Source organism: Diabrotica virgifera, chromosome 4 (assembly GCF_917563875.1).
Source record: "Diabrotica virgifera virgifera chromosome 4, PGI_DIABVI_V3a".
NCBI classification, from domain to species: domain Eukaryota; kingdom Metazoa; phylum Arthropoda; class Insecta; order Coleoptera; family Chrysomelidae; genus Diabrotica; species Diabrotica virgifera.
In genome coordinates, this window is record NC_065446.1 from 247,210,156 (window position 1) to 247,237,983 (window position 27,828).

Here is a 27,828-nt window from a genome sequence, read left to right on the forward strand (position 1 = left end):
GGCAACAGAGAGACCTTTTGATAATATTCTATAACAAGTGTAACAAGGGTAACTTTCAAAATTTTAACGATTTAAAATTTGTAGAATTATATATAATCTTAATATTTCTAATTATAATTCATCAAAATTTCCCACAGAGGAATTTATTTCACTACGATTAAATAATGAAAATCTTTTAATTTGAGAAATCTGGGTATTTCTTTATAACTACTGATTTAAACAAGTCACTGTGTGAAGTGGTCAAGTTGTGTGAATTAGTAGGTACTAACTATCCTAGCCACAACTGCATCAATAGAACGAAGTTTTTCATTATTAAAATGCATTAAAAGTTTCAAATTAAGAGTTTAAAAGAAATTCAACAAGCGAAATTTAGCCCTATTATCCATTGAAAAAGACTGCATTCAACAGTTATCAGAAGTTGATAGGAGAATAGACCTCAAGTATAAATAAGTGTCATATTGTTGAAAGTTGTGTGTTGGGAAAAATGCCTCGGAATATAATTTTTTTTTAAATAGAACTCTTCTTTAGGAAACAAAGCCCGGCGCGAGGACTCAAGGCCCGAGCTAGCAATACAGATCAGTGATAGGTCACTAGTCACTAGAAACAGCGGGAATAGAGTGCCTCACGCATTGATCGGAGTAGGATTTAGTGTGTAAGTGCTTGTATCCAGGACGTCTAACATAAGCACTTTGCTGATAGAGAGCCCCTATAGCGCATCAGAGTGTTATCAGGTGGGAAGTGGCTCGACCCTCGACCCTTAATAAAATATTTTTATATCCTTATTGAATCGCTTCCCCTTCTTAAAAAGTCACCGCACGCCACTGCGACGCAATATTGATAGCCCAAGGTGAAGATAGATGAAGAAAAGCTTTTGAAAAAATACCAATAAACTCAATAAATTGAATTCAGAAGAACCAGACAAAAACAGAGAGAAGCACACATAAAAAATCAACCAGTACATCGGGTATTCTACAGGCGTAAAATAGTTTGATACAACCTGATAACTGAGTGAAAGTGAAAAACATGCTTGCAACCCCCGAACTCCCGCTTCGCGTCGTTCGGCAAACTGCAGTCGCGTGCGAAAAAGTATGACTTTCTGCACTTGTTAGGAAAATATCTATTTTTAGGTTTTTTGGGTCATTCTAAACAATAAACCTATCCTGTGATTTTTCTCAAAAGTTGATAGTTTTCGAGTTATAGGCGATTTAAAATCTGAAAAAAGCGAAAATACTAATTTTCAAGGCTTAAAAACTCATATTTAAATTAGTAGTTTTGAGGTTGCCAAGTACTTGAATTGTAGTTTAAACACTCATTTTCATGATTCTGCAGACTGATCGGGTCTAACTTCAATTTACACCGTTGTTACTTAATTGTTAATTTTATGCGTGTCCATCCGATTTTTTTACCATTGCGGCGCGCACTTTTCCGAAAATCTCCGATTTTCCCCCTAAAAATATATTTTTGAGATTTTTTGTGACATTCTAAATAAAATAGGTTTCTTGTCATTTTTCTCAAAAGGTAATAGGTTTAAAGTTATAAGAGATTTAAAATCTGAAAATGCGCTTTAAATCGCTTATAACTTTAAAACTATTACCTTTTGAGAAAAAATGACAGGAAACCTATTTTATTTAGAATGTCCCGAAAAATCTAAAAAATATATTTTTCGGAGAAAAATAGGAGATTTTTGGAAATAGTGCGCGGCGCACCGGCAAAAAATCGGATGAACACGCATAATTAACAATTAAATAACAACACTGTAAATTTAAGTTAGACCCAATCAGTCTGCAGAATGTTAAAAACAAATGTTTAAACTACAATTCAAGTACTTGGAAACCTCAAAAATACTAATTTAAATATGAGTTTTTAAGCTTTAAAAATGAGTATTTATTAAAAAGGAGTTGTTCCGTCAATACTCGAGGAACAATCATTAATAAAAGCGTGCAAATACTAGCATTTGCAGATGATATTGACATAATCGCAAGATCAAGAAGAGAAATGAAAGAGGCATCCAATCAAATAGAACGAGCTGCACGAAATAGCGGCCTTAAAATCAACCAGAACAAAACAAAATATATCCAGATAAGTAAAAACACAGAAATAAGGCAGCCACAAAATATAACAATAGGAGAATACAACATTGAGGGGGTAAAAAACTTTACATACTTGGGATCCATAGTCACGTCTGATAATAAAGTAGCGGAGGAAATGAAGAGGCGAATATTTATTGCCAATAAAAGTTACCATGGCTTAATTCGGCAACTAAGATCAGATAATGTCGCAAGGAAAACCAAATGCCAAATATAAAAAACCTTAATAAGACCGGTACTCACATACGGCTCAGAAACCTGGACAGTCACTAAAAGAGAGGAAACATTGCTAGCCACCTTTGAAAGAAAAATCTTGCGACACATATATAAGGGCACAAAAGAAAACGGAATTTGGCGAAGAAGGTACAACTTTGAACTATACGAAATATACCAGGATCCGGATATCATAACATTCATTAAAATAGGATGGCTGCGTTGGATGGGACATGTAGAAAGAATGGAAGAAGGCGAAATACCAAACAAAATATTCAAACAGATGCCAGTAGGAAAAAGAACAAGAGGAAGACCGAATCTAAGATATTTAGAACAAATAGAAAATGATATAATAACCTTAAAAATAAAAAACTGGAGAAAAAAAGCACGAAACAGATCAGAATGGAGAAGAATCCTGCAGCAGGCCAAGACCCAGAAAGGGCTGTCGAGCCAGTGATGATGATGATGATGATGATGATGACCTTTCTTGTTTAGAATAACCCAAGAAACGTAAAAAAATATTCTTCGGGTAAAAAAGGTGATCTTTTGAATTTGCTTAAAAAAATTGTTGAAACAATTTCTGCCCAAAAATTCCGCCCGGCACCCTTCAGATTTGTTTAAAGGAGATATTTTTGAATAGGAATCCACAAAGAAACCGAATCAGAAATTTTTTCAGACGGGAGCGGTCTCACCACATGGACTTAATATTTATTTCTTTAATCTTGTTGAAATGGACTCATATCTGCATCAATTGTTTTATCTGTGAGCTCATAAATTGGGGTTAAAATCTATTGACTTGATGGTCAAATCTGAATATTTGTTTCATTAAGTACTTTGAGTCATTGTTTGAAGTTACATCGATTGTACTTATTTTGAAGCTACCAATAAACCATTTACTCCACGACTTCGAATTATTTCATATCGTAGATCAAAAGTTCAGACATAGGATACCTATTCGAATAAAATATTTGAATGATATTTGATTCATGCAGTTTGAATTTATTGTACGTTTCCAGGGTCTTGGTCGTCCCAATTATCTGAGCTACAATCGATAACTTCTCCAGAAAGCTCCTTTTTCAATTTTTGTAATTTAATGCGGTTCGAAATCTCAACGGAAATGCTTAATCACGAACAAACAGCCTCCAAGCATCTTAAAAGGGTTTTTTTGTTTTATTAATTTAATTGAAAACAAAAATCTTTTGGAAACAAAAACAACGGGATGAAGGAAATTTGAAACCCTCGATAAGTATCTTGTTGAGGGTAAGTAAGTCTCTCCTTTCGGATATTTCCATTATCAATATCTCTTAATTATATTTTTTTCTCTTAATTTTATCAATAAATACATAACTTCTGTATAAAGTATATTTCACGAGAGAAATGAGAAGCCCAAGATCTAAACAATAAATCTGAAAGTTCTCGTGGAACCACTTTCTGGTAACATATTTAATCACTGCCTTTTACAATTTATAAGGTAAGGAGACGACGAATAAAGGAGACCAAAGGTACTCTACAATATGCAGTCACATTCCGTCTATTCGTCTAGGAAAAGTTCCAACGAGAGTTGATTCCGTGTACTCAAAATGAAAACTCTCAATCTACCTTCGACTCGCTTTGTAGCAGGTTCGCACCAGCGCTCTTGAGCGTAGTGAGAAACGTTCTACAGCTGTTCCCATTATCTTAAAATTATGTAAATTACTCCGTGATCCAAAAACATATTCTGGTGTGCATCACTTTACGATTTGACAGACAAAAAGCAATTGAAAATAAAAGTGACAAAACTTTAGACGCGTTTTTCTCAAAACTGCTTTTTTCATAGGCGGTGGACAAGAGCTATGCCAAGATTTTGATAGACTATAATGAAAAATGTTGAGTATTATTGTTATTCGTTTATCAGTAAATATATATATAATATAATAATCAGTCAATAATACCAAACTTCTTTATATATATATATATATATATATATATATATATATATATATATATATATAATGGATTTCTACGGCTGTCGCCGCCTCTCCATACCCAGCTTCCAATTTTTTCTATCGTAACACGTATCTTCATCTAATTGCCTCGAATCCATTGCGTCCTGAATATTGTCCCTCCAGCTTCTCCGTGGTCGTCCCCTTCTTCTTCTCTCCGGTGGGACCCACTCTAATATTTTTCTCGGCCAGCGAGTCTCATTCATTCTTTTAACGTGCCCGAACCATGTCAGCTGTCTCTTTTCAATATCGTCCATTATAGTTTTTTCCACCTTCATACGTTCTCTAATTGTTTCATTTCTTACATGTTCTAATCTGGAAACCTGACAACTTCTCCTCAAGAAGTCCATTTCTGTACTAAGTAGCTTCTTTTTATTTCTTGCACTTATGTCCCAAACTTCTGCACCGTAGATTGTAGCGCTCTTCATTATACTTTCATATATTCTTTTCTTTGTTTCCTTCCTGATATCTTTGTCCCATAAAATTGAATTGAGGGATCTAGTGATGCTTCTACCTTTATTGAACCTGTGTTGTATTTCATCTTCACTATTTCCTTGTTTGTTAAATATAGCTCCCAAATATTTGCATTGTTTCACACCAACAATATGTCCTTGTTCCAATGGTAGGTTTTCAATGTCTTCGTTTCCCACTATGAAGTATTCTGACTTATCCATATTTATTACTAATCCTGCCTGTTGGTAATGCTCATTTAGCTTCCGTATCATATAGCTTAAGTCATCTTGATCTTGGGCTATTACAACTTGGTCGTCCGCAAAGTATAATGTAAATAGGGAGTCATCTCCCACTTTCAGTCCCATCGGTTTTACTGCTTTTGTCCACCTCTGTAAGGATTGGTCAAGGTATATTTTAAAGAGAGTGGGAGATAGACAACATCCTTGTCGGAGGCCTTTTGAAGTATTAAATGCCTCAGTGAAATTTTTGCCGTTTTTGATTCTGGTGTTAGTGGTCTCATACAACATTCTAGTTGCTTGTATGAGTTTTCCATCGATACCGATGTCTTTCATTGAATTCCATAGTTCTATAATGGGGACACTATCATAGGCTTTTTCTAGGTCGATAAGAGCGATGTGGGTTTCCTGATTTCTTTGTATTCTTTTTTCTAGTGCTATTTTTAAAGTGAAGAGATTGTCTACCTTTGAACGTCCCGCACGAAAACCAGCTTGTTCTTCAGCTTGCTTTCCTTGAATTTCTTGTTCTATTTCATTTCTTAATAGCCTGGAGTATAATCTTCCAATGGTGCTGATGACTGCAATTCCCCTATAGTTTTTGGGGTTATTTTTAGGTCCCTTCTTATGTATGGGAGTAATATGTGATGTTAGCCATTCATCTGGTACTTTTTCTCCATTCAGGCATCTTTCGAAAAGATTTTTAAGCATATCCCATAGTTTGGGTGGTCCATATTTTATTAATTCAGGATTAATTCCTCCAGCTCCGGGTGCTTTCCGGGATTTCATATTTTTAATAGCTTCTTCCGTAAATAGCTTCATCAGTAAATACTTACTACTAAAATTTTTAAACAATATGATCTTGTAATTTTCTTCTATTTCTGTACTAATTATATATTTCTCTAAATGAATATAAAATACATTATCAGTTACAACCGTATTTTTCTTTGTATTCAACAGTGCTTCAAATATTGGGAGAATCTGCTATTAACTTTCTCAACACAGTGAACCGTTTAAGTCAAAGCTTTCATCCCTAATCAAAAATAGCCACAAATTCGTGAAATACACTTTACTTCATTACATATTAGCTAATCGTGATAGGCGTAAAACATTTCAATAGGATTATATTTTATCGATTCATACAAAAATAGAAGCACTTCAAGATACATTAACTTGATGATTTACAAACAAAGTGTTCTAAGCGAATTAATCCAAAACAAATTATTAACCTTTAAAAATTATTATCTATTAGAAATGAATCTGCACCATGTTAAGGCGGTAGGCACAAAATCTTGGTCCAATGCTATTTAAATGCATTCATTTTTTTCGAATCCTGAGAAAACTAATAAATATTTTTGAAAAATTTAAACGAAGAATGAAAGATTATATTATTACCTATGGCCTAACGAGGTCTTTTAGAATAAAAAAAGTTTCTTTTAAATGAAATATTTAAAATTAAAAAGTCACACTAAATTTTCCCTTTTTTCTCACCCCTGTAAATTATTAAAATAAACATTGTACGATAGATTATCTTTCTAGTTTTGCATATAGCCACAAAGACAAAAAATATATAGACTTAAAGTACTTTATTGCTTTTCAAAATATGTCCCACCAAGATCGATACACTTTTGCATAAGTTCAAACCAATTGGTAAAACAGTTATTCCAGTCTTCAGTTGAGACCTGCGAAATCACTGTTTTAATGGCATCGATGGCTTCTTCTGGCGACTGAAATCGCCGCCCACGCATTGAATTCTTAATCTTTCGGAACGTGAAGAAGTCTTTGGGGCTTAGATCGGGGCTATAAGGTGGATGGTTTAATAATTCGATGTTTTGAAGCTCCAAAAACTTGTCTTATGGGCAGTGTGAGCTTTTGTATTGTCATGATGAAGGATAATTCGCCGTTGTGTGTTGCTTTGTCGGAGTTTCACGATAACTTTAGGTAAAAAAATGGTTATATACCAATCAGAGTAACCGTTCTTCGATCTTCTAAAGCAATTGTTGCCACATGACCAGATTTTGATACAAGAGTTGCGACCATTTGCTTTGTCACACTTCAAGAACGGATCACTTTTGTTGGTTTTTCCTCGTAGTGAAACACCCACACACAGAATTGGCGTTTATTTTTCAGTTGTTAAGAGTAAATCCAAGATTTATCGTCACTAACAATACTACAAAGGTTTTTCGAGCTTCCTTTGTTGAACCGTTCCAATGTTTTTCGACACCAATTGACGCGAACCGCTTCTTGCTCTTCTGTAAGCAAATGAGGGATCCAATGGCAAACCACCTTCCTAAAACCCAGTTCTTCATCTTGGATCTCTTAGATCGAGGTCTTTGAAATGCCCAAAGATGCATCCATCTCCCGGTGTTACATGGTGGTCATCCTTAATTAGCTGACGAACCGCATCAATGTTTTGCTGTGATTGATGTTTTGGGTGGACCTGATCTGGATTCGTCGCATAGACTGGAGCGACCACGTTGAAATTCGCAACACCAGCGGCAAATAGTTGACTGGCGTGATGCTCCATTCCCAAACACAAAAACTATTTCAGCGTGACATTTCTCTTGGGACAATTATCTCCGAAAATTGTAAAAAATTATTTTCAATCGACTTGCTAATTTCAAAAATTCACAGTACCTACACGACTTGTTTTATTGCAATGAAACTCTCGACTCTTTTTATCGGAAGTTTTATTGGTGGCGTCCTCTAAGCGGCTATATGCAAAACTAAAAATACAGGCAACGTAGAAGTTTTCAGGGACTTTAGTCCCTCGGTAATAAGGTAATCTGTCATTCTGCGTTTAAATCTTTTTAAAATACTTATTTTTCTCAGTATTCGAAAAAACAAATGAATTTAAGTAGCATTCGACCAATAGTGCAGTAACTGAAGGTTTTCACCTCCGATTTCGTTGAACCTATATCGATTTTCATGAGAATTGGTGAGTAGTTAGAGAATGCCTCAAGGAACAAAGGTGACATGATAGTTCAGAGAAATAAGGAAAAAAATATCATGTTGGTGACACAACCCCCTTCAGGCCGAAACCAATTTTTTTAAGTAGTGTGGACATCTATAATAATAACCTATATGTTTCCTGCAGCCGATTTTAATGATATACATAAACAAATACAAAACAAAATTTTAATGATAAACAAATAAAGATCAAAAAACGCTAAATTTTCTCTTTTTTCGTCTATTGACAAAAGGTTAAGCATTTTAAACAAATTTGGAAGTAAGAAACTCATAAACCATATAAAAAACTTCAATATGGCGTCCACTGAATATGTCTATCCTTATTGGTTGCTTAGAAAATTGCAAAATAATTCATAAATTTTGAGTTTTTATAAATATTTATAACTTATGTAAAAATTAACTCAGAGCCTTCTTATTACACGGAGTGCTGGGGCTTCTGGTGCTTAAATTACACACTAAATTTCATAACAATCGGTCAAATAGTTTAAAATTTATTTAATTTGTTTATCCCAAATTTATATTTTTTTTGCAACACTATAAGCCAGAAAATGATGAAATTACAGTAATACTTTGGATAGCTTATGAAAGACGAAGATTTATGCTAATAATATAATTTAAAAAAATTGACAAAAAATAATTCTAAGTATCGCAAAATTATTTTGCAAGAACATGTCGAATTTTTGCTTATAAACAAGAATAACTTTTTAACCATTACCCGTAGAAAAATTATTTTTTATATTTAGAAAGACTGAATTTTTTGACAAATTTAAAAAAAGAAAAAATTGTCCTAGGATAATTAGGGACGAAGTTGCCCCCCCCCCCACCCAACAATTACGAAATCAAATCAATCACATTTGAAAGAACATACTTCAGAGTTGTAATGTACCAAATATAAAAAATATATACTTTCAAACAAATCGTCCACAAAGCTTCAAAATGTGACCCTTAAAATCGGCCGGCCTTGAAACTTGGGAGATCGATGAGAAGGGGGAAGAAACTGTTAGCTGTATCTTTTGTTCTCGCCTATGGATTTCGACGTTTCTTTTGTTAATTTGTATGTACTTTTTGCGTACAGTACGAGTATGCATTATTTAAACAAATTAATTGTTATATACACCATCAAATATGTTTAAACAATTTTTTTTCAATTTTTTTTAATAATATTTGAAGTAATTTTAATCACAAAACATAAATATTTGTGAATAATATAATAAATAATACATAGTTTTTTTTATTAAACTTAGTAATAATTTAAAGTACGAAAAAACAAATTATCCCATTCAATTGTTTCTAAAAATAGTATTGGTATATGGAAATCAGAAAATCTCGAATGAACTAGGTTTTATTTTTTTTTGGTAAACATGCTATTAGATGAATGAAAAACTGAAGTTACAGAACCACCAAACAAGAGATAAACGTAATTGATTGGGGTTGGAAATTAAGCTAAGAACCGTTAGTACCGATCCGATCAACAGATCTTCTTTATACCAGATATTTTATTAAAATAAACTACATATCTGCTCTTGCAAAACTGGTTTCACCGAGTACTTGTTAGTACAAAGATATAAATAGTTTATGGACTTCGATAACCAAAACCTCTATCTTTCTCTATTATCTATTTTGGAGTTTCTTTTATTAATCTGTATGTACTCTTTGCGTACGTTACGGATATGTTTTTTGTTAATAAAGTGGTTATTTAAATAAATATGTAAATTGTGTAAACAATTTTTGGAAATTCTTTTACGATATTTTTAGGATGACTTTGTTGGCAATCATAGGAGTGGATCATATGCACTTGACTTTACAATAACTTATAATAAATAGGTAACTGATAATTGTTACGTTTTTCATAAAAATACAAGTATTCCTAAATATTAATCTCCTTTAATTTTATTTTAATAGTCTTGTTATAATACCAAAATGTATGAAATATCTTAATTTATGTTTTTTTATATTTTACCTGTATTACTGTAGGGTAAAAAATAACCGAGATAGAAACTTTTAAAGCTTAAATTTTGTTGCGAGAACCATGTAACCGGGGCCATTTAACCTTTTATTTTTAAAAAAGTAAGGGGTTTAAAAGATTAAATTTAACGCGGAATAGCCCTTAGAATTAGTTTTGAAGCCCTTATTAGAAGTGGATTTTAGTTGAATCTAATATCGTTAAAATTAACGAAGTTATTAAAAAAAACAATACCGTTTTTTGGAAAAATTTTTAAAAGATAAATTTTGAAAAAATTTTGGCATAAATTTTAATGCTATTAACTTGTTCAGGGGCTCGCTAGATATATATTTTTAAGTACTTTGGCAAGTGTTTAATGAGTTTATGTTATAAAATGCATCATTTTCCTGTTATAAGCTTGAATACTTAGATTTGGGTACACGCCGAAAAAAATTTACATTCAATTACCTATAACTCAATTTTAGTTAACACTAAAAGGTTTTTCTAGTAAGTAGTTTATTTCATTTTTTATTAGCTTCAATTTTGGTAATTATAACTTTGTTGTAGAAATTTATAGTTTTTGAGTTATTTATAAAAAATCAGCTAAAAACATACATTTTTCTCACTAAAATCTAAAACATTTTATCTTTAATAACTCAAAAAGTTTTGATTTATTTATTTTTTTTTTTTTTTTATTAACTCCCAGTATATTTACAATCTGTCACATATATAATATTGAAGGACAATAAGTAAATGGTCGGATATTTACATTGGACATGTAGGAAATATTTCCAGTGAATTATTTCCTTTACATAATTAACCTATTTATTTAAAACCGTTATTTGTTTGTTATTCTGAGTACACTTAGTTAAACCTGCTTATCAGGTCCGTTGGTTTAAATTTTTTTAAGCGGCGCACCTCACCTACTGTGTTAAATAGATCACTCGCGAGGGGGTTCACATGCGTATTTGCTCTATCCCGATATTTTTCACTATGTCGTTTTATTTCACTTTTGATGGTGGGGATTTCCAAGTCTCTTTCTATTGCTGTATTTGGCACGTACCAAGGGGCATTGACTATTATTCTTAAAACCTTATTTTGGAACCTTTGAAGTATTTCTAAGTTTGAATTTGACGCTGTGCCCCATAGCTGGATTCCATATGTCCAGATTGGTTTTAGAATTGATTTATATACAAGTATTTTGTTTTGAATGGTCAGTTTTGATTTCCTGCCGATAATCCAGTATAGTTGCTGCAGTCTAAGTCCTAGTTGTTTTCGCTTGTTGAATATATGTGTTCGCCATGTGAGGCGTTTGTCTAGGTGCATGCCTAAGTATTTCACACTATCAGATTTTGCTAATTGGCTGTTATTTAGTTTCACTGGTGGACACTGATCTCTTTTCATCGTGAAAGTAACGTGAATTGATTTGGATCCATTCGCTTTTATTTTCCACTTTTTTAGCCATATCCTATTTTGTTCAAGTTTGTTTGTAGGTTTCTTGTAGCTCCTGCAGGATTGTGATGGGAGGCTAGTATTGCTGTATCATCAGCAAATGTTGATACTGTTGTTTGTTCTGTAGTGGGAATGTCTGCCGTGTACAATAAATATAATATTGGGCCCAAGGTACTACCCTGTGGTACTCCAGATTCTATGTGGTAGATGTTAGTATATTCAGACTGCTGTTTTACTAAGAAAAATCTGTTAGTTAGGTATGATTTTAATAATGGATAGAAGTTGTGAGGTAAACCTTTTTTTATTTTATACAATAGTCCAGGATGCCACACCTTATCAAAAGCTTGGCTAATATCTATGAATGCGGCTGAACAATACCTTTTCTTTTCTAAGTCATTGCTAATTTGTTTAACGACTCTGTGGACTTGTTCTATTGTGCCATGTTTTGCTCTAAAGCCGAACTGATGATCTGGTATGAGCTTTTTTTCCGTTAATATTGGCTGCATTCGCTTGAGTAGAAGTTTCTCAAATATTTTTGATAAGATTGGCAAGAGACTGATGGGTCTGTACGAGCATATTTCATTAGGGTTTTTACCTGGTTTGGGAAGCATTATTATTTCTGCTACTTTCCACTGATTTGGAAAGTAGCTCAGCCTTAGCATTGCGTTAAAAATTTGTAGTAATGCTGTGATTCCTTTTCTAGTGAGTTTTTGCACTATAATGCCGGTTATTAGGTCATAGCCCGGTGCTTTTTTTGGTTTAATTTGGTGTACAATTACATCTCTTATTTCCTTGTATTTAAAGTTGCTTATGGGCTGTTCCATTTGGAGAGGTGACTCCAGGTAGTTTTGTATGTCGTCCATGTCTTCTTGTGTACTCTCTACTTCATTTGGTTTAAACACATTTGATAGGTGAAGTGCAAATGCATTGGCCTTTTCTTTGTCGTTTCTGGCCCATTTCCCCTGTTGATCTTTTATAGGGGGAATATGTTGTTGTGGCCTGTTCAATTTTCTTGTTGCTCTCCAGAGTGAGTAGTCTGTTGCTTCCGTTGGCGTTAGGTTTTCAAGATATGCCTGAACCGAGTCATTTTTCATCGTTAACAGAAGTTTTTTTAGGTCCTTACTTGCTTTATTGAGGTTTTTCTTATTTGCTGCTGTCCTTGTTTGCTGCCATTTCTTGCGTAGTCTTCTCTTTTCAGCAATTTGGTCTTTTATTATGATTGGGTTTTCGTCGATTTTATCACTGTCTTTTTGTATCGGGGTTGCAACCCAACCCGCAGTTTGAATGGAAGTTGTTAGTTTTTTTAATGCTACTTCTATATCCTCGGTTGTTTTAAGAGGAATTTTAAGATCTATACATGCATCCACCCGTTCCTGAAAGTTGTCCCAATTTGTTTTATGATTGCATACTATAGGTTTTTTTGGTCGCCCTACTATTCCCTCAAACATGGTTAAGAGTATTGGTGAATGATCAGATGACAGATCAAAGCTGGACTGTATTTTGAGTTGTTTAGTATTAATGCCTTTTGTTACGAAAAAATCTATGGCATCTGGTGTTTTCTGTTGATCACTGGGCCAGTATGTAGGTTCTCCTGTGGCGAAGTGCTTTAAGTTACTGTGATTTATAGTTTGAAGTAATTCTCTACCTTTCGTAGTTATTAGTCTGGAGCCCCAGGCTTTGTGTTTGGCATTATAGTCTCCTCCTGCTATGAATCTGTTTCCAAGCGTTTCGAAGAATTTAGAGTATTCTTGTTTTTTATTGTTATGTTTTGGAGGACAATAGACTGCAGAAACTTTTAGAATACCGCTTCCAGTATTTAGAGCAACTGTTGTTGCTTGCAGGTGATCTTTCGCATAGTTTGTTTCTTCGTTGTGGTTTATATTGCTGCGAATTATAATTGCAGTTCCACCATGGGCTGCTCCATCTGGGTGATTTGTTTGGTAGATATTATATTTTGCGATTTTCATATAAGACTTTTTAGTAAAATGCGTCTCTGCTATTAACATGATGTCTATTTTGTTTTCTTTGAGAAACGTCTTTATTTCTTCTGCATGTTGGCTCAGTCCGTTTGAATTCCATTGAGCTATTTTTAGTAACTGTTTCATTTCGATAATTGGTTAACTAGGGCTGTGATAAGGTTCATCATGGTCCCCATCTGTGTGATTAGGTCCTTCATCATTCCTTTTAACTCGGTTATATCGTTTTGCTGTGGAGGTATCATTTGTAATGGTATCTGAGTTTGAGTATTACTTACTTGCTGTATTTGTTGCTGCTGTTGTCCCACTGTTGCTTGAGCATATGATATTCCAGGTCTGATGTTTGATTGGTTCTCTCCATTGGTCTTTTCTCGTAGCTTCGGGTAAAGTTGTTGTTGTAACTGTTTGTGCACTACACAACCCCTGTAGTTAGCGGGATGGTTTTCTAAGCAATTCGCGCACTTCACTGTGTTGTCTCTTGTTTTCCGGAGGCACTCTGCTGTATTATGTGGACCCGCGCACTTCACACACTTATGATTTCGCTGACAGAAGTTTTTTGTGTGACCGTATTGTTGGCATCTCGTGCACTGGGGTATTATCCGTTTCTTGCGAGGTGGTTCAATTATAACACTGCAGTTCATGAGCTCTTTTATTTCATAAATGGTTTTATTGTTGTCCTTGGGGTTTAAGTCCACAAAAAATAGTGGCAAAGGTTTTTTTGTACGACTTTGGAGAACGTTGTGTATATTTACAGTTTCGTGTCCTAATGCCATTAAAATTGTTTTGATTTTTTCCATGTCAGTGGAATGATGCAGATTTTTTAACACGACTCTGTAGGTTTTATCAGTTTTCGGCTTATACGTGTAGAACTGGGTTTGTTTTTCTTCCAAGGCTTTTATAATTTTAGTGTAGGCTTCACCTACTTTAGGTTGTACTCTGACTTTCTCTTGTCCAACCGTTTTGATGAGATACTGCTCTTTAACGATCTCTTCTAGAAGTGATATTAATGGATTTATGTCAGCTACACCGTCTATATAAATTGGTGGAGGTTTTGGTTCTTTTTGGTCGTTTTTAGCTTCGTGTTCCTCTTCTTCTTGTTCTTTTGGTAAATTTTCAAATATATTTGTTTGTTTGTTTGTTCCTAACCAGTAGTCATCCAATTTGGTTTGTTTTGAGTGCTTTTGGATATCATCGGGACTGCGTATTCTTTTCTGATAGGTTACTGTTTTCCATTCATTTGGCGCTTGTGGTTGTTGTTGTGGTAACAACGTTGTTTGCACAATGTTTTGGTTTATGTTGGGTTCGTTTCCACCGATCTGCATGTATGTTGGTGCTGTTTGTTGTATCATTTGAAGTGGTGTTGGTTGATATCCAGGTAACGGTTGACTATTGTACATTTGACTATTTTGGTACATTTGTCCGTTTTGATCTAAGAACATTGCTGGGTTTGGTTGGGATAGTGGTATCCCTGTATAATTGTAATTGAAGTTACTAGCCATCGTTATAAATTAGAATTATCATTTTGCCCATATCTCCCCTACTAATACATTTATTTTATTTTAATAACAAATTTTCCTTAGAATTTGTTACTCTATCGAATTATGGAGAATAATTTTCACCCCCAAGAAGGGGTGGCATCCACCCCCAGGGTAAAAGCGCAAGTTGGCACCATGTCACCTTTGTTCCTTGAGATATCCTCTAACCACTCACCAATTTTCATGTAAATCGATTAAGGTTCGACGAAATCAGAGGTAATAGCTCATATCCACCTTCAGTGACTGCACTACAAGATTTTGTTCATATCCACTTAAAGCAATAGGGAGATATAAGTATATTTATCCCATTCACAGATTGAGTATGTCAGAAAAGGGTCCCAAATACTCTTGCGTCAGATTATTTAATAAATTGCCCCACGACGTTATAGTACCTAATGCTAAAATTAATTCAATATAAAAAATATGTGCATAAATTACTGTTGCAAATTGAACCATACAAGGTCATTGATTTGAAGTTACGAATAAAAATATTTGACAGTATTTTTGTAATTTGCTTTTTTCTGTGTTATGGTAGAGGGGCCCAAGCGGGGATTTTTGCAGTTACTCGAGCGCGTCAGATCATATGGAAGAAACCTGGTACCCTGCAGATGTACCTCTACCATATATTGGCTCTTAACACAGGGGAGTTCGTTAAGGGGGGCCCGGAAAAAAAAATCTATCCTTAAAAAAACTCGAAATTGTCAGATTAAGATAAGGTAATTAAGTACATGCAAAAGAGTGCATATTTAAAAAATCTATCGAAAAACTGTAAAATATACTTATTCAATATATTTGAAAAATCTATCGAATGGCACCAAACACGACCCCCACGGAGGAGGTGTGGGGGTTACTTTAAAATCTTAAATAGGAGCCCCCATTTTTTATTGCAGATTTGGATTCCTTACGTAATAGTATATTAAGTATGGAGAACGGTAAGGGTTTTATACCGATCGAAGACAATTGTTTGGAGTAGGAGCGGAGCGACGACTCCAATTATTGTCTGAGATCGGTTACCCTTAACGTTCGACATGCTTATAACGTTTTTTGCACGATTGATACCATTATAAATTATAAAATTAAACATTTTCGTCATATTGACTAGTTTCATTCATTTTATCAAGATAGATACTTTGGTTGTTAGGTAGTAACTAGGGTGCATAACAACAATGGAGAATTGAGTTTTTATTTAGTTGTCAATAATTTTAAGTACAATTTTGATTATTATAAATTAAAATATGAGCGAAAGTGAATTTGAAGAAATTGAACGGGCTTGGGAAGAAGGGTGTTCCGCAATTATTCCCGAAAAATCCAAAATCCGTTATCAAAATACCTACCAAAGTTTTAAAAAATTGTGCGAAGGCAAGAATTTAAGAATCGAAGAAAAGACTCTATTGGCATATTTCGTTCAAAGACATATGCAGTTGAAAGCTCCTGGAAGCCTCTGGGCAGAATATTCAATGATTAAATCCACCGTTTTTCTTTATGATGGCATTGATATTTCCAAGTTTTCAAACTTTGATCGCGTATTTGAAGAGAAAAATTAACAAATTGTACCATAAGTTTCAATATTAATAAATAATTCGTTAGTTTTCTTTATTCTTTCAAAAAATAAATTAAAATTAAGAGATTTTTTAACTCGACGGTAAGTGAATTACTTACCGTCGAGTTGGAGTACTTACCGTCTAGTTGGATTACTTACCGTCGAGTTGCTAGTAAATGTCACCTACTGACGTAAAATCTGTCACGGTAGACAGTCAAAAATGATCAATCGTGCAAAAAAATAAGTAACTTTTATTCCAAACATTTTTTCGACGCAATCACAAAATCAAAACTTACATTTTTTTACTCTTTGAGATTTTTGGTATCACTAATAATTTTTAAGTTAAGTTATTAAGTTTTTTTCAAAATTTAAAATTAAAACATTTTAAATTAAAACTCATTTTTTTTTTCAAAAATAAACACTTTGAACTGGTGAAACCTACAGATCATATACATGAGACATAAGTAAAGCAATTTGTGAAGGAACTTGCAACTTGGAATTTAACGAATAATTTCATTTGAGATGCCAATTAGAGAATGATTTTCCAGATTTTTTTGCCAAAAAAAAGGACCAACTTTATTTTGAGAGTAACTTTCTTACGTTTGATGCTAGAAACTTTTTTAAAAACAAGAATAAAGATTTTTTTAAACACATTAAACAAGTTATAATGAGTTTTTCCCAAAAAGTGCTTCATTTTTGGTTATTTATCGTTGAAATATTCGATTTGGAACTTGACGAATATAAAATTATTTTTCATTAGCTACAACCCTGCTTGTACTGGGTCTAGAGACCTCATACGTACACCATTTTTCCATTTTTTTTTTCATAAGCTATTTAGGCTCACAATGTTTTTTCGATGGAATACTTACTTTTTGATTTATATGCGAAAACCCGTCTAAAACGTGTTTTTTTGTTGAAAATGAACATATTTCATTTTAGTATTTATTTAGTAAAAAATATATTTAGTAAAAAACGCTATAGAACAAAAGTTACATAGAATTAGTCAATTTATCCACTTCCGGACTTATTTTGAACGTATATTTTTTCACCCCAGAGAAATGATGAAACTCACCCCCAGTGCAAAAGCACACATCGGCACAATATCACTTTTTTCTTTGACATGTTAACTATGTGTATGACAAATTTCATGTCAATCCAAGCGGTTCTTTAAAATTCGGAGCAAAAACCGTGAGTAAATAGACTATAATCGAGTCCTTGCTATCTGAAAAAAATGATCAAAAGATTTACTTTCATTTAAAGTATATTCACAAATATTTAGGTATAAATATTTATAATGTTTCCTTTTATTGTCTTTAAATGTCACATTGAATATTATTTGCATATTAAACATGTTACACACGCCAACTTTATAAGCCGTATAAAATAGTTATCAGTATTGAATCCCTCGATGTAGAAAAACCATAAATTTTTAGTGACGGTTAAGTTTTAATCAAAATGGTTAAATTACTATTAAAATTTTTAGTACTTTTATCAATAAACTTATTAGTGCAGTGCGAGAATAGTGAATTATTAGCTGTTACAGTGTTATTCCGCCATGGATGCAGATCACCAAGAAAAACTTTCCAAAGTGATCCATATAATGACAGGTTTCTTGACATTTGGCCTGAAGGGTTAGGACAGTTGACAAATCTAGGTAAAAGGCAACAATACGCTTTGGGGCAGTGGTACCGTAATTATTATAAAGACTTTATTCCCCAAAAGTACGACCCGAACTTTCTTCGTGTTTTCTCCTCGGATGAAGACAGATGTTTAATGTCTGCAGCTGCAAATCTGGCAGGATTGTTTCCTCCAAAAGAGGAGCAAGTTTGGAACCCGAATCTTCTTTGGCAACCAATACCCATTCACACAACACCAAAAGTCAAAGACTATACTGTACGTGGCGAAGCGTATTGTCCAAAATATAGAAAGCTTTATGCGGATCTGCTTTCATCGAAAAATGTCACCGATTTTATGGACGAGCGGAAAGATCTATTTAAGTACTTGACAGAACACGCAGGTGAGAATGTTACTACGTTGGCTGATGTCACATTCCTTCACGACACTCTTTTCATAGAAGACTACCTTAACTTGACTATACCCGAATGGACTAAGAAAGTCTTTCCACACAAGACTTTACCATTATTAACTAAAGTGTATGTTTTGGACACGTTTACTACTGAATTAGCAAGGTTGAAATCAGGTCCACTTGTAGACTACATCACTACTTTCTTTGAAGATGCACTTAAGGATCCTAAAAATTCACAAAAGTTTTTGATGCTTTCTGTTCACGATAGTACACTCAGTCATCTTCTTAACGTGTTGAAGGTATATGACAACACTTGGCCAGAATATGCATCTACAATTATGTTCGAACTCAGACGTGGAGAGGGAGAACCTTTTCTAAATGTCAATTTTAAAAATAGTACAATGATGAGAAACATAGTGTTGCCTGGATGTTCTAGAGACTGTAATTTTGCGGAGTACCAGAAAATCATACAACCCATCAGGATAACTGGAGATGAAGCCGAAAATGAATGTAAAAGTTACCAGTGAATGAAGAGTAATCTAATAATAGAATCAAGTAAAACAACCTTTTTGTATTTTGGTATGTACATAAATATTTCGTGTTCTAGGGCTTTTATTTCATTAATCCTATAAAATTTGAAATTTTTATCTCATTTTGACAGGACATCAAAAGTTGACAATAGGAACCATCAGGTAACATTAGTACCCAAAATAGTGAAATAGACATTTTGTGCTTATGTTGCTTACAATATTTTTTCTACGTTCCAATGTATTCTTCTTCAAAGTGCACTCTACTGAATGGAGGTTGGCTACTAAAATTGCAAACTATTCTCTCTTTTCAGCTGTTCTTATTAGCTGTTTAGTCGCAATTTCATTTCGACACCGCCATGACATCCGCAGAGTATAGCGATTCTTATTCATTTCGGTATTAGTTACAACTGGGGATATTAACCTTATCATGTTGACACTGCTCAGAATTTGGGTTGGCGCTCCGGTTTATTGGAATTTGTTGATAGTCTGGGAAAATTATCTAAAAAATACTATTTTTGGGAAAAATTATTTACCAGCTATTTTATTGCTAAAATCGAATCTTAAGATTGCATATATTAGTAATATGGGGTATGACAAGTCCGCAGAAGGTGTGTTATTTTATTGATAAACAAATTAGCACTCCTAAATCTTCTTTTTTTTTTCAATTAGTGCATGCTCTGTAACTCCTAAGATTTTTCCTTTGAGCCAAAAACACTCAAATAAAAATTCACCGTAATTTAGTTCTGCACAAAGTTATTTTTTTTCCGATTTCCTTTAATAAAAATTTTACTCAGAAAATCCGAGGTTTCCCAAAAAATCTCCAATTTTCAATTAAAATAGGGAAAACAAGGAAGTACCTAATTATTTATCAATAATTAAATAATTGATGACATGAAAGATTTATTATAGTAGATTATACAGAGGGGCTAAATTATGGAATAAATTCATTTCTTTAGAACGGACGATTTTGGAGCAAAATCCCGATAGAGGTCGATTTTTATTTTTAAATTACAATTTTTTGGCATATATTTCGTACTAGTGACGTCATCCATCTGAGCGTGATGACGTAATCGATAATTTTGTTAATGGGAATAGGGGTCGTGTGGTAGGTCATTTGAAAGGGCGTTCAATTCTCTATTCAGTAATATAAACATTAATATCATTAGGTATTTATACAGGGTTGCCAAAAAATAATTTTTGAATTAAATTAATTGGCGCAAAAAGAAGAATGTATGTAATTTATTTAACTCAAAATACATTGTACTGCTGTCAGAAAATAGAAAAAAAGGTTTATTTCACAAATAAACATTTCTTTTCGCTTAAATTAAAGCCTCCCTCCTACCTATTGGCAGTTTGAACATTTAATTTAAGCTAAAAGCAATGTTTATTTGCAAAATAAACATTTTTTTTCTATTTTCTGACAGCAATAGAATGTATTTTGAGTTAAATAAATTACATGCATTGTTCTTCTTGCGTCAATTAATTTAATTCAAAAATTTCTTTGGCCTCCCTGTATAAATAATGATATTAATGTTTATAATAGGGCTTTTCATCGATTGTCATTTGTTTCGAGCTCCTGTCATATGTTGAATAATCTGTGTATAATATTAATATTTACGGATTATACGAAATATGACAGAAGCTCGAAATAAATGACTGTGAATGAAAAGCCCTATATTGAATAGAGAATTGAACGCCTTTGTAAATGAGCTACAACACGAACCCCTATTCCTATTTAAAAAATAATCGATTACGTCATCACGCTCGGATGGATGACGTCACTAGTTTGAAATATATGCCAAAAAAATTTAATTTAAAAATAAAAATCGAGCTGTTTCGGTATTTTTCTCTAAAATCGTCCATTTTAGATAAAATTAATTTATTCCATAATTTAGCCCCTCTCTGTATATCAGGAGACCGGCGACAATCTAACCAATAGTTTAGCAATAATTAAAATGTTAATTAAAAAATTTCGGTCGAAATAATAACCAGAAAGATTATGATACACCAGAATAACTATGATTTTCGTATAAAAAAGCACTATACCTATCAACGTACCTTACAGGATTGAAATTGGACCATTTGAGCGGTCTCAGGAATGTTATAAAGAAACATTTTTTTTGGCTTATAAACAAATAGAACCCCTCAGAAAATATTAGATTAAATTAAATTAAGTTAACGCTGTTGAAAAGGGCACGGCTTCTGTGCCCTTTTCGAAGAAAAAAAAATTGAATTGCGAGGAGTGATTCCAGGTATAACCGGTCAAATTTGACCGGCATTTGCGACAGAGTTATAAACAACAGGATTTTAATCTTTGAACCATTAGATACCTTTTAATTCCGGTCCTCTTTGTACATACAAATTTTCATATCTTCAAGACACTTATAACAAAAAAGATTTATGTCACTGTCACCAAATTATTTAATTATTGATAAATAATTACTTTTCTCAAATTTTAGTTGAAAATTAAAGATTTTGTTTGGAAAACCCGAATTTTCCGAGGAAAATTTCAGTTGAAGGAAATTGGAATAAATTTTATCAATGTGCAGAATTAAATTACTGTCAATTTTTATGCGAGTGTTTTGGTTTAGAGTTAAAATTTTCGGAGTTATAGAGCAATAATTAAAAAAAAAGATTTCGGAGCGCTAATTTGTTTATAAACAAAATAGCACACTTTCTGTGGACTTTGCACAGCTATATTACTAATATAGGAAATCTTAAGATTTGATTTCAGCATGTCCAGCAATAAAATAGCTGGTAATTAATTTTCCTGGTTTTTTACTAATTTTCCCAGATTATTACCTTACATCTTTCATTGAATTGATGAATCATGTTGTGGACATTCTAAATTATTATATTTCTAATTTAATACTATTCTATCTAATTCCTCAAAACAAGCAAATTTCAATTAAACCCAGCCATATTAATACCTTTTGCTTTAGTTTTCCTTGCAAGAAATAAACAAAACACATCTAAATTAAACCTAACCTCGCTTTTGGCCATTCATTCATCTCCGTGTCAAATAATTTCGACATCGAAATTATAATAGCGACCACTTTTTTAAAGTCGCTATCAATTTCGATAGGTCGCAATTTGATGACATCATTTCGTTAGTTCAACGAAAATCCACAAGGCTCGCACAGTCGCATTTCGACGTCGCCATATTGAAAGCGACTTGTTTAGTGTCGAAATTTGATTTAGAATCAGGGCCCTGTCCATTGCCAGATGTTTCTTAGCCACGATAGTTTTTTCCTTCCTAGTCCCTCTTTCCCTCGATGTTTACTTTCACTATTAGTTGAGCATATTGGTACTTATTATTTCTCAGTATGTTGAAGTGTTTTCTTTCCTTGACCTGTACTCTATAAAGCTCTTCGTTTGAGGTGTGCGATGTCCATGAAATTTTGATGACTCTTCGGTAGATCCACATTTTAAAGGACTCCAATTTATTTACGATTGTTATTTTAAGGGTCTCTGTCTCAACTGTATAGAGAAGAGTCGACCAGATGTAGCATTTTGATAAAAGTAGTTGAATTTCGAGTTTTATTGGGGAACCACAAAGCAGTTTTAGTTTTTCTTTTTCGAGAGATTTTCTGGCCTGTTCTATTCTTGAGCTTATTTCTAGATCAGGATTTAGGCTGCTATCGATCCCACATCCCAGGTACCTACTCAGATCTATTGACCTGTTCTAAAATGTGCCCGTTTATTGTGCAAGGTTGAGGTACATTTTGGTTTTTGTCGGTTTGGTTTTTTTAATGTTTATTTTCATTCCAAATTGCTTACAGGTCGAGTTGGTCTTGTCGATGAGTCGTTGTAGGCCCAAGTCGGAATCCGCAATCAACACCGTATCATCGGCGTATCTGATGCTGTTGATAGTTACGCCATTCACTTTGACTCCATCTCATTCAAAAGAAACTTGTTGTTTATTCTAAGGGACTTTTTGCCCGCGGTAATAATGTAATCTTTCATTCTGCGTTTAAATTTTTCAAAAATATTTATTAGTTTTCTCTGGAGAAAAAAAGAATGCATTTCAAAAGCATTGGCCCGAAATTTTGCGCCCACGCTCTTAAAGCCACAAAATGGTTAGATTTTGTATATTAAAACATATTTATTTCATATGTATGTTCACCATGTATATATTAGCAACACGTGCTAGAACAATTAACACTTAACATTTTTTATTGCGACATATAGATATATTAATTCAAATTATTTTGAAATCAGATTCAATTTTTTTAAAATGTTCGATAAGATAGGTTCAGATGGAAAACTACAAGATATTTACATTGTTTTATAAAATGATAAAACAGTCGAGTGCTATTTTTGAATTATTATTTGTAATATATTATATGATTTGAAAACTTAAGAATACAGAAATCTACGATTGAAGACAACTTATTAAAGCTAAATGTATCTAAAACAAAACATTTTAACACCCGTGTTGAGCTGCCCCCCCCCCCCCCCACTTGCAAAAATTAAAAAACAAATAGCCCTGATTTATCAGCTATTTATGAGCTTTTATATTCCGCAAACTAAAAATTTTGAGCTCGTTCCACTGAGCAGTAATTTAATATTTTAGTGGGGGGGTGTCTTAGTCAGCCCCCCCCCCTACTTAAAAATAGGAATATTGAATCGATTTTTGCGGCAGAATTACGAGCTATTTTTGAGCTCTTGAAATTATATAGTTTCGATTTTTGAGCTCATCCCCTTCACCCCCAAACAACCCTTTAATTGATTTAACTTAGGAGAAAAATTATTGAGCTACAACCCCTTCGCAAGAAAACCACCCTATCTTCCCGACTTAAGAGAAAGTTGTACTTAAAATGCATTAAATTAATTACTTGGCGACTACATATCATTTAATAATTTATAAGCTCCCAAATTACGCGCATTTAGATCAGTAAATTGCAATTTATTTTGTATAGTGCAGTCACTGAAGGTAAAAATCAACGATTACCTTCAATTTCGATGAACCTTCATCGATCTTCACGAAAATTGGTCAGTGCTTAGAGGATACCTCAAGAAACAAAGGTGACATGGTACCACTTTTCGGCTTTGCCCTGAGGGTAGATACCGCCCCTTCTCGGTGGTGAAAATTATTTTATAAAAAATAACTGCACAAATCTATAAAAGAACAAATTATAAGCAAAATTTATTATATAAAGTTATTAAAATAAGTCAATACTTTTTAAGTTATTAAAGATCAAAGATTTTAATTATTCGTGAAAAAAATGCATGTTTTGAAGCGGTTTTTCGTAAATCACTGATAAACTGAATTTTTTACAAAAAGTTAATAGTAGTTTAATTCGTATAGCTTATATTCTAAGAATAAACTCTTAAATCACGCGCCTTTCGATTATTGAGCTACAACCCCTTCGCAAGAAAACCATCCCATATTCCCGGCTTAAGAGAGAGTTGTACTTAAAATAATTTAAATTAATTATTTAGCGACTACATATTGTTTAATAATTTATGAGCTTGCAAAATATACGCATCTCAATTATTGAATTGCCATTTTCCTTCTATAGTGCAGTCACTGAAAGTAAAAATCAACTATGACCTTCGATTTCGGTAAATCTCCATTCATTTTTACGAAAATTGTTGAGCGAATAGAGGATACCTCAAAACAAAATTAACAATAACAACTTAGCGGGGGGTATATGTCACCCCTTCTCGGGTGTGAAAATTACTTTATTAAAAATAACCCCACAAATCAAGAGAGGGACAAATTCTAAGCAAAATTTATTATACATATAATGTTATTAAAATAAATCAATACTTTTTGAGTTATTAAAGATCAAATATTTTAATTTTTGTGAAAGAAAATGCTTTAAAGCGATTTTTCATAAATAACTTAAAAACTCGTAAGTTTTCACAAAAAAGTTTTCATCACTAAAATTGAAGCTAATAAAAAATATAATAAATTGCTGACTTGAAAAACCCTTTAATGTAAATTTAAAGTAAGTTATAGGTAATTAAATGTATAGTTTTTTCTGCGACTATTCAAATCTAGGGATTCAAGCTTAAATAACGGGAAAGAGATGCATTTTATAACACTTACTAAATACTTGTAAAAGTACTTAGAAATACCTATAAAATGAGCTCCAGAAAAAGTTGATAGCATCAAAATTTGTACTCCAAAAATTTTTACAAAAAAAATGAATTTTTTTGTTAATCACTCTGTTAATTTTTATGATATCAGGCACATCCAACTATTTGAAAGGTAATTTTAAGAGCTATAAAAATTAGGCCCGATACCCGAATAAGTATTACATTTAGGCCCGATACTTTATGTCTCGATTAACAGCCGGTTAGTTCACCGGGGTTTAATCGTGACCTCTTTAGGGTCTCTTGCATTGCAATAAATGCAATTATAATTGCATTTATTACAACGCAAGAGACCCTAAAGAGGTCCCGATTAAACTCCGGTTAACTAACCGGCTGTCAACCGAGACATAAAGTACCGGCTTTATCTTTCAAATACTTTATTTTTTAGGATAACAGGTTAAAGGGCTCCAGTTACATTGTTCTAGTAGTAAAATTTAGCCTTAAACGTTTCTATTTCGTTATTTTGATTCATACATAAATCAAAAGACAAGTAAAATCTTTGCTAATAAAAAAAACTCAAATTTCGTTATCTATCATTTTTTACGTCAATCGAGTATTATTGGAGTTATTATTTTAAATATGATCTAAAAAAATAAAGTATTTGAAAGAGTAAATGTAATACAGTTTTATAGCTGTATACTTTATAAGTATAAATTTTGATGCTATCAATTTTTCTGGAGCTCATTTTTGAGGCATAGGTATTTCTAAGTACTTTGACAGTATTTAGTACCTAAGTGTTATAAAATGCATCTCTTTTCCGTTATTTAAGCTTGAATCCTTATATTTGAACAGTCGCAGAAAAAATATACATTTAATTACCAATAACTTACTTTAAATTAACATTAAAGGGTTTTTCAAGTAAGCAATTTATTATATTTTTTATTAGCTTCAATTTTAGTGATGAAAATTTTTTTGTAAAAACTTACAGTTTTTGAGTTATTTATGAAAAATCGCTTTAAAGCATGCATTTTCTTTCACAAAAATTAAAATATTTGATCTTTAATTACTCAAAAATTATTGATTTATTTTAATAACATTGTATAACAAATTTTGCTTAGAATTTGTCCCTCTCTCGATTTGTGGAGTTATTTTTAATAAAGTAATTTTCACCCCCGATAAGGGGTGACATATACCCCAGGCTAAAACCGCAAGTTGTTATTGTCAATTCGTGAAAATTAATGGAGATTTACCGAAATCGAATGTCATAGTTGATTTTTACCTTCAGTGACTGCACTATAGAAAGAAAATGGCAATTCAATAATTGAGATGCGTATATTTTGCAAGCTCATAAATTATTAAACGATATTATGTAGTCGCCAAATAATTAATTTAAATTATTTTAAGTATGTACAACTCTCTCTTAAGCCGGGAATATGGGATGGTTTTCTTGCGAAGGGGTTGTAGCTCTATAATCGAAAGGCACGTGATTTAAGAGTTTATTCTTAGAATATAAGCTATGCGAATTAAACTACTATTAACTTTTTTGTAAAAACTTACAGTTTTTCAGTGATTTACGAAAAACCGCTTCAAAACATGCATTTTTTTTACGAATAATTAAAATCTTTGATCTTTAATAACTTTAAATGTATTGACTTATTTTAATAACTTTATATAATAAATTTTGCTTTTAATTTGTTCTTTTATTGATTTGTGCAGTTATTTTTTATAAAATAATTTTCACCCCCGAGAAGGGACGGTATCCACCCTGAGGGTAAAGGCGCAAGGTGGTACCATGTCACTTTTGTTTCTTGAGGTATCCTCTAACCACTGACCAATTTTCGTGAAAATCGATGAAGGTTCACCGAAATTGAAAGTAATCGTTGATTTTTACCTTCAGTGACTGCACTATACAAAATAAATTGCAATTTACTGATCTAAATGCGCGTAATTTGGGAGCTTATAAATTATTAAATGATATGTAGTCGCCAAATAATTAATTTAATGCATACTAAGTACCACTTTCTCTTAAGCCGGGAAGATAGGGTGGTTTTCTTGCGAAGGGGTTGTAGCTCAATAATCGAAATGCACGTGATTTAATATTTTATTCTTAGAGTATATAAGCTATAGGAATTATATCCGCAATACGATATATTTTAAGTTTTCTCAGCATTTTTCTCCTAAGTTAAATCAATTAAACGGTTGTTTGGGGGTGAGGGGATGAGCTCAAAAATTGAAGCTATATAATTTCAAGAGCTTATAAATAGCTCGTAATTCTGCCGCAAAAACCGATTCAATATTCCTATTTTTAAATGGTGGGGGCAGTCAGCCCCCCCCCCCCCAACTAAAGTATTAAATTCCTGCTCTTAGTTTGCGGAATATGAAAGCTCATGAATAGCTCATAAATCGGGGCTATTTGTTTTTTAATTTTTCCAAGTGGGGGGGGGGGGCAGCTCAACACGGGTCATTTTAACACTGGAATCAAATACTTCTTCGTCAACCATTTTCCATCATCCACTGCTGAATGTAGATCTCTTCCGATGGCTTCCATCTTTCTCTATATTGCGCCAATATAATCCACTATTTTCCCGCCACTGCTCTTATGTCATCTACCTCTCTTTTAAGGTCTTCCCGTGGTTCTTGTCGTTCTCTTTTGTTTCCATTCTAGGATTCTTCATGTCTACCTGTTATCATCATATCTGGCTTGGCAATGTTCCCTGCCCCGTGCAATTTCATTTTTGTAATTTTTCCACGATATCCCTGATTTTCATACTACGTCATCTCGGTGGTTCTAATCTTCTCTCTGATATTCCAAGCATGTTTCGTTTCGTTGTCCTTTTCGTTGTT

General features: G+C 33.1%; 2 protein-coding genes across 6 annotated transcripts in view; one reads left to right on the forward strand and one right to left on the reverse strand.

Moving 5' to 3' along the window:
- Positions 1-27,828, reverse strand: part of LOC114334058 (lutropin-choriogonadotropic hormone receptor-like) — a 223,094-nt gene that overhangs the window by 81,543 nt on the left and 113,723 nt on the right. The gene's annotated exons all lie outside the window — the stretch shown is intronic.
- LOC114334295 (prostatic acid phosphatase) lies at positions 17,716-19,015 on the forward strand. Its single transcript, XM_028284336.2, has one exon. The coding sequence runs from the start codon at positions 17,839-17,841 to the stop codon at positions 18,934-18,936; it is 1,098 nt and encodes a 365-aa protein (XP_028140137.2). The 5' UTR covers positions 17,716-17,838; the 3' UTR covers positions 18,937-19,015.

Excerpts from the sequence above, each read along its gene's own strand:
- LOC114334295 (XM_028284336.2), top strand. The coding sequence starts at position 17,839 with ATGGTTAAATTACTATTAAAATTTTTAGTACTTTTATCAATAAACTTA.